Source organism: Rhagoletis zephyria, unplaced genomic scaffold (assembly GCF_001687245.7).
Source record: "Rhagoletis zephyria isolate East Lansing unplaced genomic scaffold, Rhagoletis_zephyria_1.1 Rzeph_scaffold_00952, whole genome shotgun sequence".
Lineage (NCBI taxonomy): Eukaryota > Metazoa > Arthropoda > Insecta > Diptera > Tephritidae > Rhagoletis > Rhagoletis zephyria.
In genome coordinates, this window is record NW_016158036.1 from 72269 (window position 1) to 87624 (window position 15356).

The 15356-nt window shown below is 34.9% G+C and overlaps 3 protein-coding genes across 3 annotated transcripts in view; 2 read left to right on the forward strand and 1 right to left on the reverse strand.

The window, feature by feature from the left end:
- Positions 1-2722: 2722 nt before the first annotated feature.
- On the forward strand, positions 2723-4812 carry LOC108362172 (uncharacterized). The gene is made up of 3 exons (XM_017615042.1): positions 2723-3029; positions 4272-4513; positions 4571-4812. Exons 1-3 carry the CDS (start codon positions 2782-2784, stop codon positions 4759-4761), a joined length of 681 nt encoding a protein of 226 aa, XP_017470531.1. The 5' UTR covers positions 2723-2781; the 3' UTR covers positions 4762-4812.
- Positions 4813-5990: 1178 nt separating this feature from the next.
- On the forward strand, positions 5991-7690 carry LOC108362159 (DNA damage-regulated autophagy modulator protein 1). The gene is made up of 4 exons (XM_017615023.1): positions 5991-6185; positions 6509-6630; positions 6696-7083; positions 7144-7690. Exons 1-4 carry the CDS (start codon positions 6121-6123, stop codon positions 7313-7315), a joined length of 747 nt encoding a protein of 248 aa, XP_017470512.1. The 5' UTR covers positions 5991-6120; the 3' UTR covers positions 7316-7690.
- A 6229-nt stretch (positions 7691-13919) lies between these two features.
- The window catches only part of LOC108362161 (forkhead box protein I1-A-like), a 20898-nt gene continuing 19461 nt past the window's right edge, over positions 13920-15356 (reverse strand). The window contains exons 7-8 of the mRNA XM_017615026.1: positions 14143-14205; positions 13920-14075 (exon numbers count right to left, since the gene is read on the reverse strand). Of these exons, the coding sequence (XP_017470515.1) occupies positions 13984-14075; positions 14143-14205 (155 nt within the window). The 3' untranslated portion in view covers positions 13920-13983. The remainder of the gene's footprint in view (positions 14076-14142; positions 14206-15356) is intronic.

The window sequence follows — 15356 nt, forward strand, 5'->3', positions numbered from 1 at the left end:
CATTGACATATAAATATAATCTCTATCAAAGCTCGCAATGGAAAAGTTAAGTTTATTCTCTGTGCCACCGTGATAACTTTTTTCTGCTACTTTAAGCAATTTAAATATGATTTAACTTAATATTTTATTAATAATACCTTTACAAAACTTTTTATCTTTGCTAGCGTCCATTTTTGTTAACTTTTACATTCGACATTTCTCCTCTTTCTCAAAAATAATCGATAAAACTAGGTTGGACACCGAAAAGTTATCGGTTTAATCCGAGATTATTTTATAGTAACAGATTAACGAGCGACGAATTTTGTATCGCTAAACTCTTTTTCTAATTACAGATTAAGGAGTTAGGCTCGAAAATGAGGATAATCTACTTATGTATATATAAACCTGGTATAAGAGATTGTTGTGTGTATAAACTTCGGGTAAATTTGCGTCCTTAAATTTCAAAACTTCCCTAGTTTCCGTATTTCTAAAATTTACCGTTATATGAAAAGTGGGCATAATTTTAGTCTGATTTCGAATATTTTCAACATCTTGCTTCTTTTGTGTGAAGTACAATAATCGTACCGAGTTTGGTAGAAATTGATAAAGCGGTTACCGAAATACAAGTGGGCGGTGACACGCCCATTTTTCAGGATTTGTTATAATCGTATTTCTTGGTAAGGAGCACGCATTAAGCTTTCTAATATCTTTCCAAGGCCTCCTTTGGCACGGAGCGGTACTTACCGCTCCCGAGCTAAAAGTTATACTTAACCTTACTTTACTTAGCGCTATTAGTTTTCAGAAACTGCCTCGATCTTGAAATCATGTGATCGCTGTCTTATTTTCAGATAAAACTTTCCTGCCGCATTCCTACCTCCTAGCATCTGAAGCTTTTCGCACTCACAGCTTTTTCCTTCACGGTAAGATGTGATTGGTAGATGGAATTCCACTGCTTGTTTATACCCTGTAATTTCTCGATTTTCCATGTTTACTGGAGCTCTTTGAAGTGGAATTTTAATCGCGCTGCCTGACGCAATTTCTTTATAGCATGGCGGCCTATGCGAACCCTAGTACCCGCGACAGCCGGTTCGACGTACCGGAATGACTCGGGTTTTACCCGACCAGGGGCTGTTGTTTCGGTTATCTAACCCTGTTTAGATCGGCGAAATCTCAAACGTTGTTCGTGCGTGGGACAAAATCTGCTCCACATTCTTCTGCTCATGGGTCATATAGAGTCAAACTCAGGCCCAGAAACCTACACCTGCTACGTACGCCCGATGCGATTGCACCCAAACTCCACCTTGGTCAGGTGCAACGGTTGGAGCCGCCTACGTACGTGCTCGGGCTCAGGAACTCACCGGCAGTGGACCAACACACAACCGTCGACAGCTCCTAGTCGCATTGGCTTGTGCCACTTTAAGGTATGTTCAAGACTGCGCAACCCACGAGATTGCAAGAGCGATTATGTGGGCTCCTGCTGTGTTGCTCAGTGGCATACTCACCATGCGACGCCGCGCTCTACCACCACAGCGCAGCACACACAGCAGGCGGCCGGCAGGCAACACAACTCTGGAAGTTAGCGAGCGAGATAACGGTGGTGACCTAGCGTTCATCACACAATAGTATTACGCACCCGACGCACCCACTAGTATTATGGGCAGCTGCAGTAGTTCGCCAGACATAAAAATTGTAAGAGCCGGTCAGTCAAACAGCATTACGTTGCGACCTATGCTGACGCTTTCACCGGACCACCTGCCCATAATCACCTCGATCGATAAACCTGGTGACTTTGCTTCCGCGGAACATCGAACCTTAATCAACTTTTACAAAGCTGATTGGAAGTTACTGAAAGCCCCTTATCTGCCCTTCCCACACCAACGGACGTTCACGTAGGTGAGCATAAGTTCTGCAGGGTTGTGACTGCTGCTACAGCCCGCTTCATTTCAGTTGGATGTATTACGGATATCCGTCCGGAAATCCCCTGCCGAAGCGGCGGTCCTAGCCGATGAGCGTGACAACCTTCGTAAGTCCGATCTCGGAAATCCACGCATCAGGGATGTCAACACAGAGATTCGGCAACTCGTGAACGAACATTAGCGGAAAGAGCATATCGTCACCTGAGTGGAAGATCGACCTATCTCGGGAGCCACTTCGAAAGCGCTGCAGTAGCTATAACTTCTACCTTTGTAAATTATTGTTGATTTTCAATAACATTTTTCGTAAGAAAGTGCCTCAAACTCAATAAAATTGTTGAATATAATTCTTATAAGGCCATAAATAACAAAAAAAAACGTTTAAGGTTAGTCAAACATACCGAAAGAAAGTCGGAGTCACCTTAAAGGCGATGTTTAAAAAATTGGTAAAACTGCCAGCGATGTATCATCAATTCCGCGATGTTATTGACCTTTTTCACATGCTTGAAAATCTCGCTCGGGTTCAGCTTTTTTCTCTTGCATGTGAAATAGAGTTGTGTTGACTGGCTGGATGTTTTTACTCTGAAGAATTCTGCGATATGAGAAAATACTTTCAAACAACAAAAATTATAGTTGAAAGCATGCGAGATGCCGGAAAAAGTGTGCTTCGTACTTTTTGCGGTCTACACGTGCAAGATCTCGCATGCGTGGTCACGCGAGCGAGATTTGCCAGCACGTGAAGACGGCCGGTTAGTAAATTGTAAAAATCGATCGTAAATATATCGAATATTGAACCGATATTATCGATGTTTCAGAAACATCGATGTATCCCTTGCACTCCTATAAATAAAATTCTACATACTGGCAAAACAAAAAGTTGTTGGGAAAAATGAAAGTAGAAAGATTAAAGTTAAGGCGGAATTTTTGGACTTCCGGAGAAATTGAGTGTATGCTAGATTTGCTTCGCGAGGTGCATAAAATGCAAAGAAACACAGCAACAACCAATTACACGTTTGTTCAGATAGCCACTAAGATGAAGAGGCGTGGATTTCCTAACAAGAGCGCCCAGCAGATACGGCGCAAGTGGTTCCAAATGAAGTCTGCTTATTTGTGCTACAAACGAGGCAATGTCGAAAGGTGGGTACAGTTCATATAAATATACATATATGTTGCACACGAAAGGATTAAGGAAATGTGGCTATTTACATTGCACCTTTTATGTGCAGTGTTGCCATACCTTAGTACTCCTATATTGGTACTGTTAAGGTTAGTACACATTCTCGATCAAGTTTGTCAGTCAAGAATTTGTCACTTTTGACTGACGCCTTGTAGCGGTCTAACTACCAGCTATGGCTGTCTGCACATTGTTCGTCCAATCATAGTTGCTTCATCGTCACAATCATGATGCAACGATACTTTCGCACACTCGGTCGTGATATTTCAATTCATTTGGCGTCTAAAAATTCACTTGGAGCAGGTATTTTATATTTTTCTGGTTGTTATTTTCGCGAAATATTTACAAAAACCTGCAATTTTAAAATATAGACTGTGCTGCTGCTTCTTTACTTTTCCTGAAATGTGTTTTGTGCATGCACACAGAGACTACAATTTCGTCATATAGTTAAAGCGCTGACATTTATTGAATTTTAATGCAATTATACACTTTAATAATTTCCACAGATTTTATGCAAAAAATACAAAATTTTTATGCAATTTTAATGCAAATATTAACTTTTTCACTAATTTTCCCCCATAAAATGTAAACAAACAATGCGTGCACAACGATTAGCAAACGACAGTGCCGTACTTATCCGTTTCTGCATCTTCTACGGTTTGCCGATAACGACAAGTGTGCAGATCTCCTTCAAAATGCATGTGCTCTGCTCAAAATTTCAGGGCGAGACGATAACGCAACTTTGATTGGACGACAAGTGTGCAGATAGCCTATGTGTGGGATCAAATCCTTATTCAAGCCTCAAGCGAAACTCATCAAGGAAAGATACTTCCTCCAGTAACATTTACCTGACTATTTGTAACTAAATCCTAGAGTACCGGGCGGACTAAATTACCCGCTGTTTGATTTACCATCAAGTGTATTTCACTCACAAGGAAGTTCTTGATCGTCCAACGTACAAGTTACAACAACTTTTCGCCTTTATGTACTCACGTCGGTCTCGTCTTCAGACTCATGGCAACTCTAGAAGGTTCTTACCGAAAATTATCGTAATCGAACGCTCTTGGGCTTGTTTTCTGTAAACGTTCGTCATATATCGAACGTTTTCTTATTCTCCCGCTGTCGAATTTAAACATTTGTTCATGTCTTCGCAGTATTCGCCTTAGTGTTTTTGTCTTCTAATTATTGTTACTACCCTTTTTAAGGTTGCTCTTGATACCCGAGAAATTTCGCTCTACAATTGCACAATTCGTCGACAGAGAGGTTCAGCCAACAAACTATCAGGAAATGTCACCGTCACCGTCTCCGCCACCTGCGCCGTCCTCATCACTTCCACTACCACCGCCAATAGCTCCAGAAGTAGTTCAAGCACCTACGCCTCCGTTAATTAATAGCAATACAAAAGCTAAAGAGCAGGACACATTCAATGCCCCAAAACCGCCAGTTGGTAAGTGATTTGGAAATTTTTAATTGAAAGAAATATTTAATAATTTTTTCGTTATAGCTTTAGGAAAACGTGTTTACAGAGATAATAGATTTGATGAGTTCCTTGTTCGTGTAAAACAAACACACAAAATCATTAATAATGATTTTTTGAATATGCAGAAAATTCTAATGGATTTCGAACATGCTTGTCAAAAAGAGAGAGACGCTAAAATTGTATCATTTATCAAAAGTATTAATTATGATATTTAAAAAAGTGAATAACACCACGCAATAAAATAGTTTTTCTCGAAAGCTTTTATTCCAAAAGAATTTACCTTTTTTATAAGATTTTTCTTGTTAGTCTACTGATTTTCTATGCAACACCAAAAATATTTTGGGGATCCCCTTAATCTCGTAAAGTTTTAAACCGTCTAAAACTCTTGTAAGTTTACGAGGTGAAAAGGTGTAAATAGGTGTGTAAAGTGACTGACAGATCAACCAGGATTTATTGAAGCAGTTTTTGTTTCGTAGTATTTTCCATAACATCCCGCCTTCTTGTTGTTGTAGCAGCATACAGGTTCCCCAAAGAGTTTTGGGGAGTGTTGCTGGAGTGCCAGTCCTTGGCCAGATATAAATCTACGTCGTTCCGGTTACGTTGACCCGACTGTCGAGGGAACGTCCAGCCATCTTGTATCTATCACTCTTGGCTAAAATACAGTTAAAAATGCCGAAAATTAGCAGAAAACCTAAGTCCCCTTTCAGACAGTTCAAGTTTTGTAAGCAATTTTTTCGTATTCTCTTTTGTGTTTTCTATTTGCGTCAACTTTTATTCACGTTCTTGGTTCTTTAAATGGGAAGCAACGAAAAGATCCAAAGAGACAAGAAAACTATATACGAATTGACGGTACGGTGGTATCTGTATTCTTCCCTTCTATTCTCACCTCCTTCGCCATGGAACGAGCAAACTTGAAAGCAAAGATTTGACGTGTCTGAAAACTGACGTAAGTGAATACGGTTACTGGATGAAATTCATTCATTTTATTCACGTATTATTTTCATTAGGGGAATGCGCTCTTATGTGTATTCGTTGTATGTTGTGTAATCGTAACTGCATGAGCGTGTGATTTGTTGTTGCTAGCGGTATATCAAATACACATGCAACAGCAACCACACGCTCGTCCAGTTACACTTACGTAGGATACATCGAATACACAGAAGCGCGAATGCCACTATTTATTTTCATTATTTTATCGTACATTTTAGTATAAAACTTCGGCGCCTCGGCAACACTGAAGTTTACGGGGTTGTTTGCGCATCAAATTTACCTCGTAAATTTATGAGGGGCTCGTAAATAGAGCTCCATACAAATTTTGCCAGTTCTTTTATGAGCCTCTTAAATTTACGAGTTTAAGGGAAGACCCCTAGTGTAGTAACGCGAACTATTTTAGAACACGAATTTAACATTTGGCAACTCGATTAATTTTACAACTGTTCTTGGCAACTCGATAAATTTTATATACATACATATATGTTCTAGGCAATACAGCTTGGTGTTATTTTTCTGCTCATGATAAACAAGACAGCAGATTAGTTTAAGTGTAATCGTTGTTGTTTAAAAAAATCCTGAAAATGTCATTTATATATCTTATACCGGTCGCAGTTTTTCTGCTTTTTCAGATAACATTTCTTGGCACGTAAGTAAATTTGCAGGAATTCAATTGCGTACTATGCTTTTACGTGGGCATGGATTGTTTTTTTTTTTAGAAAACACTAAACGCACTAACTCCATTGATTTTTTTATTTGTATTTTAATTATATGGAGCACAAACATTATATACACATTTTAGTAAATATATTTATATATACATACATAGATGCATTTCCCTAAATTAAAAAAAGCCAAGGTCAAAAGTTAAAAATTATGAGATATCTGAAATTATGCACGCATCCCCCCTTATCTTAAAATCGTGGTATTCTTCAATGTATGCTTGCATAAATTTATTTGGTATATTTTTAGTTATATAGCTGCTGTACTACAGGGTCATGTAGTGCCCACTGTGCCATATATCAGTGATGCTGCTACATATTCTCCAGAGAGTTGCGTATTCGCCCAGCTCATAAATATGGGAAGCATACTATGTAAGTGAAAATATTTGTAGCTTTAATGCGAATTCCCAATTGTTCATTTTAACACTTTTTTACAGTGGGCATCACAATTTACATACGTTATAGACAAATTCAACAACTCTATAGCCATCATCCCGATTTGGGCTCTTTGCTATTGGTGTACAACAAGATTGCATTTTGGTTCGGATTAGCTTCTTGTTTGGGTATAAGCATTGTTGGAAACTTTCAGGAAACAAATGTACGGATCGTGCATTTTACGGGTGCATTTTGTTGTTTTGGCAGTGGTACAGTTTACTTTTGGTTGCAAGCATTGATCACCTACATGGCGTATCCGATTGCGAGTACGAAATTATATGCACACATTCGTTTGGGAATGTCCATTTGCTGCACGATATTATTTATTTTGATTGCTGTCACTGGTGTCATGTCACACATTCTTTTCAAAGGCGAAAATCCAAGACAATGGTAAAATAAGAATAACAAAAAAGTTTCCGAAAAACAAAGGTAATAATATTATTTTACTAGGTACCCTTCGGACGGTGGCTGGTATTTCCATGTTATAAGCTCAATATCGGAATGGATTATGTCTACTATTTTCTGCTTTTATATTTTGACTTTCACGGAGGAGTTTCGCGATGTTAGACTTGACCATCCGGAACTGACGTTGATCTCCTATTCAATAACTATAACAGACTAAAATGAATTTATTAAAGTGATTGGATTCTACTTCATTTACAAACCAAGCAACGATTAATATGTATCCATATACTAATTACATGTAGTGCATATGTACATGCATACCATGTAATTCCAAAGTAATATAAAAGTGCTGTGATAAGTAACTTTTCTTTGATTAAAATATTACACAGCAAATATGAATTATTTTATTTCAGGAGTACAGAAAGTATACCTTTTATTTTCATTCATACAAATATTTAAATATAATATACCAATGCCGAGAAAGGCACTTGCTACCAACCAATATTGGCCATAAGAGTATTGTATAAGAACTAAGAAAGAAATTCAAAATAAATAAATAATGGTTAATATTAAAACAGAGTTAAGCATTAAATATTTGCTTATATTATTTCATAACTTGTAATCATCTCTTAATTATATTATTAGCCTATTTTGGGTATTTTCCATTCTTTCAAAAATGCTTTAATACAATAGTTTTTGAATTGAAGTGTACTTATCGTATTGAAATATATCGTTTAACCATTAAAGCATCTTTGTTTTTATTTTCATACCATTTTAAGTTATATTACCATTGAAAAGAAGGCCATATCTGCAATTTTTCAGATATTAACTTTTTTCAAATATTCCGTTAGGTGGCTCTTAGATGCGATGCTATACTAAAATTGTCCTTGAGCGAAACGCAACTACAACCACATGGAAGAAAAGTTCTGAACCAAAACGATGAATCCGCCTTTATAGAATTATTGGTAACTATTTAAGACGGGTTGTGCGCACCCTTACTTTGGTCGAAGACTATTTGTCTTCTAGTTGCCAAGGTAAGTGGAAATTAGTGACACAATTGAAAGATAACATAACACACACAACGTTTTGGTTGACTACAGTCAGGTCTACGTAACGGGAACGACCCATATTTATATCTGCCCAAGGACTGTCACTCCAGCATCATTCCCCAAAAAACCCATTGGGGAATTTGTGGGCTGGTAAAAGAGAGCGAAGACGTCCCACTTTTGAATCGTGAATGTTTTCTTCTTCGTGCCCTAAACAGCACAAATCGCCAAAGTGACAAACTGCAAATCAGCTGTGTTTGCCTGTTATATATATGTACCAGGGTTGTTGCGAATATTGGCATTCGCAACCGCGGAGCTTCGGCATTAATTTTAATATTCGCATTCGCAAAAATCAATGCGGATCTTTTGCGAATGCGAATATTGAAGGGACCAAAAATTACAGTTATTTTTTTACGAGTTGAACTTTGTTTATTCCGAAATAAACGTCCTATCCGGATAATAAACAAACCGCTTATCCGAATTAAACAAGTTTGGTATCCAATGAAAGAGGACTGAAATAGCTTTAAAACTGAAATGTCAAAACGAGGAAAGCCACACATTCAAAAATATTTCAATAAAAAATGTTAATTACCATAGAACAAACACTGGGTCAGGTATGTATTTATATGAATTTCTATAGTATTAAGTTATAAAAAAATTTAAATAGAGGTGGTAACCTTCATTCGTTATTTCTGTTTAAAAGCTATTTCAGTCCTCTTTCATTGGATACCAAACTTGTTTAATTTGGATAAGCGGTTTGTTTATTATCCGGATAGGACGTTTATTTCGGAATAAAAAATATTAGGTCAAATTTAACTCGGAAAAAAATAACTGTTATTTTCGGTCCCTGGAATATTGTGTAAGTGCTCAGACGTATATCTAACCAGTCACAGAAGAAAGCATTAAAAATGAGTTACAAAAACTAAAATCGAAAAACGCTGATGACGTTTAAAAAGTTTTTATTAAGTACAATGTTCCATTTTTTAAATTTAAGTACTAAAAAACATTCAGTCTTATCATGAGTTTAATTTTCCCCGATCCGGTTCACTTTTCACTTTTGGTTTTCATGTACTATTTACTATGGGCGGAATACAAATTTTCGGGAGAATTTTTTTTCGGGCAAAATTCAGGATAAGGCAGATTATTAAAAGTTATTAACCTTTCCATTTTTTATTTACCGAAATCACCTAATTTATCCATCTAAATTATTTCTTAAAAATACAGGACATCCGCATTCGCATTCGCATCCGCATATCTTAGCTTTTAAACATCTGCATCCGCATTCGCATCCGCGGATGTCTGAAACTCTACATTCGCAACATCCCTAATATGCACATGTCTGAAAAATATATAGGGACGCAACATTTTAACAAGTTTTTATTTTGTTTATTTAATCTTTATTATTTTTTTTTAATGAAAGTATATATATCTTGCTATATAAAAAAAACATCATCTAAGTCTGAACTTTGTACAAAAATTAGGAAAATTCCACAAAGTTCCATCAAAATTTCAAATATTTTTATCAGATTTTTTTTTTTTTTTTGGTTACCATTTTGTAGTGTAATAAGTGCAAGGACTTACCGTTAATTTTTAGGAATTCTTTGTTCGTTCATTTTCTTCCATACAAAGCATGCTCCATATTTTTTTTTATAATTCTGGTTTATTTATTCAGCGAATGGCTAATATTTTACGGAGAAAATGTGCAACACCGTCAGCAAAAAAAAAAAACAAAAATGCCAAAAATCAACGGTAGGACCTAGATACCTCAAACTTGCACGAAAATTTAATATTCTACAAAACTGCATACCTAGAATTTGTTACCTTTTGAATAAAAAGTTTGAAAGTTTAGTAAATTTTTATAAATGTTAAAAAAAAGTTTTAAGATTTACTTAAATAGTTTTTGTTAGATAGTGAGCTATACTTTTATAAAAAAATAATAAACATTAATTAAGCAAAAGAAAAATAATCAAAATGCCGCGTCCCTACTTGTTCGGCGGCCACCGTGCATATGGTACATTTTGATTTTGGAAATATGTATGAGGTTGGCGCCTCGTTTATAATTTATGTATTTTAATTTCTTTTACAAACATTTATACATACATACTATGTTGAAATAAAATTTTATAAACTAACTAGCAGTTATATCTACTTCGTCAGCGTAGCTTAATACTTTTGCATATACACACATACTAGGGCTCTTGAAATTATTCGAACAAAAATGGGGAACAAATTTTGGTGCGGCAAATGTTAAAGCTGTTGATAGACTATTTTTGTACTGATTGCGAATCCGTAAGTATAAATTTTCTATCATCTTCAGATTTGGAGAAAAACGTGGTCAAAGTGTCAAAAAATTGCGTTTGCGCAATATTTGAGAAGCTCTAGGTGATAGGACCTTCCACTTAGGCTTAAATTAAAGCTAGAACTCTCGGCTACTATCCCTGACAACACCATTTGTGCACCTTGTTTTGATGGTCACTTATAGTCACTTGTTGAATAGCAAAAACTGATTTTGGCGAAATTTGAGTACTTAACGCAATTAACCACAAGTAATTTTTAGCAAAAAAAACCGACTTCAACTGTCATAAAAAAAATATCTATATATATATACATATCTCATGATCCACTGATCGGATCTTAACCAGATTAGTATGGGACCACCTCTGAGACACTGCCTTTCCGATGCAAAAAGAAATATCGAAATCGGCTGAAAACGAAATCCGACGAACTGATAACCTCCTCCTTTTTTGGAAGTCGGTTAATAAGATATTAGAATCTTCCACTTAGGCTTAAACTAAGACTTGAGCTTTCGATTTCAATCCCTAGAAATACCATCTCTGCACCTTGACCTTAAGTTCACTTGTAGTCATTTTTTTCAATAGCAGTTTTCCAGTATTTTTTTTTTATTGTTCAATAAAGGACTATAAGTGACCATCAGGTCAAGGTGTAGGGATGGTGCTTTCAGGAACAGTAGTAGAGAGTTCTTGATTTAATTTGAGCCTAAGCGAAGAGTTCTTGATTTAATTTGAGCCTAAGCGGAGAGTTCTATCACCTTTTCTTTCTTCTCACCTATCACCATTCTAGAGCTTCTCAAATATTGCAAAAAACGCGGTTGTTTAACACTTTGACCTCGTTTTTCTAAAAATCTCGAGCTTATGGAAACTTTATACTTACGAATTCGTAACCAGCACAGAAGTCTATCAAAAACAGCTTTAACATTTGCCGCACTAATATCAATGTGGCCCTGTGTAATCGATGGTGTACAGCTAATGGAATTTTAGTATTCGAATAGCATCATATTCGAATATTCGATTAATCGAATATCAATAGCTCGAATACATACTTGAAGATTTGTAAAGCTAAAAGGACAGCTTTGATGAATTTAAAAACAAATGTCCCGCAGTCAGAGTTAAGATGAAATGGGCTCCAAATTTATTAGAAGTGTTTAGACATATTTTTCAATGGGATGCCCCTCGAAAATAGCTGCAGCTTAAAAGTTAACTTTATCTCGGCTATGCTATGGGTCCATTTTATAGGAACGAATTACGAACGAATTTTACTCTTACCTTGGAAAGTTTTGTAATAATTTTTGCCATTTTAAATAAAAAGTTCTCATCGGAAATTGAAGTTTATATTTACAAAACAGCTTCATAAATAATATCTCCGTCTGGAGAAAATATGTATGTAGAAATCAAGGCGAAGTCATATAAAGTGGTGTTACCGGCGCAGTTACTTAATTGTGAAAATTATGTGTTTGTTGTACATTTGTTGTGTTTTGATTGTCATCATGCGTATACCTAATTTGTTAGTGTAGTTTGTGCTGCCGCTACCACCTTATATGAATTCACCTAGGTACAAATTATCAGGGTTATTAACGCGAGAGCAAGCGACATATAGTTGACCGTATGAAAAATAGCTGGTCCTCAAATCACCTCCTTCGACTTGTTAATTGTCATTGCCAAGCAAATGCTTACTGGAAATTGAAACCTCTTAAAAAGGAATAGAAATATAATGGAAATAATTGGTATTCAAGGTATCCAAACCATTTCGCCTGCCAGTTATAATTTCTGCTTCAATTCGATTTTTTTACAGCTTTACAACCTAAGTCTGGTAGCGTTCCATACTTTCGAAGGGGTTTCTCTGAGTAACTCAATTGTAGCGCCACCTAGTGGATTCATTTTTTTCATAAAAGTATTTCTTATCGCACCAGCAGCTACCTCTCTAATATCATCAAAATTGTATCATAAATACAAATTTTTGGTATAATTCGACTCTAGCGGCACCTAGTAGTGGATCCATTTTTCGTAAGGTCACACCCACATTATTCGTTCTAATTCTTCAAAATCGGATCAAATACAGAATATCTCGACTCTTGCGCCTCCTAGCGGACTAAGATATAGCTTATGACTTTGCCACGGTCCTAAGGAATATACTTTCCAAATTTGGTTTTGAGGCAATTAGTTACAAAGAAAACAGCTAAATTCTTATACTATATAAAAAATATATAACACGGTGTTACATTGATCGTGAAATTTTTAAGTGACCTAGTGGTCGAGTAATTTATGATTCTGCGTTTAAAATTTTTGTAACACCCTCAAATTCTCGACTTATTCTTAAAAAAAAAAAACATTTTTACAAAAAAAAAAAAACAATTTTTAGCTGGTATTTTTTACCCAATTTTAAATTTTTATATGGCTTTGGAAAGCTGAATATTTGTACTATTTAAAGAAATAATAAGTTTTGTGAGCACATTGTATATGTGTGGAAAATTTTTGGAATAAGTCTGAACTTAACATACATTTTTATTATTTTTCCCAATACGCCAACATTTTTTTTTTTTCTAAAATTTCAAAGAAAATAGCCTCCTTCAGACATTACTTCGAAAAGAATGTTCAATTCCGCGTAAAACTCTACGCACCATTTATACAAATCACTAGACAATTTTGAAAGTTATGAATTTTTTAAAGATTTTTCCAAAATTTCGTCTATGATATTTAAGAAAAAATGTGAATGAGTTGAATTGGATTCACTTTGAGGTTTCAATAGTTCATTTAGTTGAAATCAGGAAAAATTTTAATTTGTGTCTTTATAAAAAATGTCGTAAGTTCATAATTTTTTTTTTTTTTTGATTTTAACACCGAAAGTGTTACTTTAATAATTCGCGGAACACTGCAACACTGTGATGGCAACTCGAACAAGCCCTACCTTTGAAATTTTGGCAAGAAATGTTGTGAAATTGGGAAAAATAATAAAAATTGGTGTAAATTTCCGATTTATTTCAAATTTTTTCCACATATTTACAATACGCTCACAAAAGTGGTTATTTCTTTAACAAGCACAAATATTCTTGTTAAGGCCTTATAAAAAATTAAAATTGGTTAAAAAATTACCGATTTAAAAATTGTTTAGTGCCGGAAGTCATTCGTAAATGGTTTTTTAAGAATAAGTTAAGAATTCGAGGGTATTTGAAAGCAGTTTCGTGAATTACTCGACCTGTACTACGCCACTTAAAAAGTTCGAGCAAGTTTTTTTTATTTTATAACACAGTGTAATATAGATATTGATTTCTAATTTGAGCAAAAGGGTGTCACATTTTCTTGCACTGCTTATTACGTTTAGATATTTTGTACTTTAAACGACGATATGTATATAGTTTCCTCAATTACTTGATTTTCGCTTGCTTAAATTTTTTCGTGAGGCGTTATATGTAATACATATTTATATAATACAATTTACAATTACATTAATTTTTTTTTTTATTGAATACATACATACATATACATTTGTATGTATAATATGTACCTATGTAGATATGTTTTTGTGCACAATTTTATCATATTCATTAATGTAAAGCATACTGCTTCTGACAACCTATCAATGTAGCATCGCAAGGGCTTGCTGTTGTAATCTCCTCTTTTATCATCAAATCAGGAACTGTAAAAAATATACAAGAAAAATTTATACAAATTCAGTTTCAAGAAGTAATAAAATTTATTCATACTCGTATTCCAAATTGGATATGGACATGAATCTGGCAGCTTCACACTGTCGGTAGAAATTCCTTCTGCAAATGTACAAAAGCACTAAATATTATACAACAGCGACAATTGTTTTACTTTTGCTTAAATATAGTTAATATACCACTTGTTTGCTGGAAGAATACATATCATAATCAGGGTCGAAGAAATTAGGCACGAAAAAATCCATTTTAAGCGCTTAGATAAGCACTAAAACATTGGTAAATATGGTTACAAAAAAAAAATAAAAAAACAAAAAAAAGTAAAGCTTAATGTTTTGTTTTTTATTCAGTTTATTTAAAGGATTTAACAATTCCTATGCACATAAAAGTGTTGCCTGATAAGCAAATAATGGAGATCTGCGTTGGTCGTTTAATTTTTTTAAATATCCGTTATTCTCCATTTGAGATAAATTATGTAAATCTCTTAACAACACCAATGCCTTCCCGTAGGGACGAACCATTGGTCTTAAATTTTTGTATCCAAGCAGAAATGCAGTTGAAGTTACGGGTTAATAAAAATTACATCTATTTTTATGTCATTATTTGTAAACATTTCTTTAGTTCGACGAATAAAAAAAAAATCCAAAAATGGTAAAGAAAAATGTATTGAGCCAAATTTTCTTAAGCAGTACGAACTTCTTCAGAAATTTTCTACGCTTTCTACTATGGTTTGCTAAAGTTTGTTTGTGAAGCGTACAAGCCATCCTTGTTTTCAACAGAAATATATGCCCCTTCTATTATTTCGTAAGGAAAAAGTGAGACAGCAGGCTGTAAAATATCAGATGTCCAAACTCCTGGGACACTGCTATTCACACACACGAAATAATGTCAATTTATCTCTTGACCATTTACTTAAAAGGTCTGTTACTTAGCTTTATACGTTAAAATAAGCAAAATAAGCATGATCATTAAAATTAAGCTTGGAAACCCTGAATAAGCAAAATAAGCAATTTCAAGCAAAAGCTCAAACTTTTCGGCCCTGATCATAATCAAAAAATTCAAAATTTCAAGAGAGAAACGGTACTGTCTAATCTGTTATCCCGGTGTATATAAAAATAAATAGGAAATAAAAATTTTAAAATTAGTTTTTACGCTTCCAAAAAACGAGTGATATACTAGTATCTGAAATTTAAATTGCATTCCTTGGCATATTAATTAAACATTATTACTGAGTAAGCTTTAAAAGATTATCTCAA

Excerpts from the sequence above, each read along its gene's own strand:
- LOC108362172 (XM_017615042.1), top strand. The coding sequence starts at position 2,782 with ATGAAAGTAGAAAGATTAAAGTTAAGGCGGAATTTTTGGACTTCCGGA. Across the intron at positions 3,030-4,271 it reads AAACGAGGCAATGTCGAAAG|GTTGCTCTTGATACCCGAGA; the intron begins GTGGGTACAGTT and ends ACCCTTTTTAAG. Across the intron at positions 4,514-4,570 it reads TGCCCCAAAACCGCCAGTTG|CTTTAGGAAAACGTGTTTAC; the intron begins GTAAGTGATTTG and ends TTTTCGTTATAG.
- LOC108362159 (XM_017615023.1), top strand. The coding sequence starts at position 6,121 with ATGTCATTTATATATCTTATACCGGTCGCAGTTTTTCTGCTTTTTCAG. Across the intron at positions 6,186-6,508 it reads CAGATAACATTTCTTGGCAC|TTATATAGCTGCTGTACTAC; the intron begins GTAAGTAAATTT and ends GTATATTTTTAG. Across the intron at positions 6,631-6,695 it reads AAATATGGGAAGCATACTAT|TGGGCATCACAATTTACATA; the intron begins GTAAGTGAAAAT and ends ACTTTTTTACAG.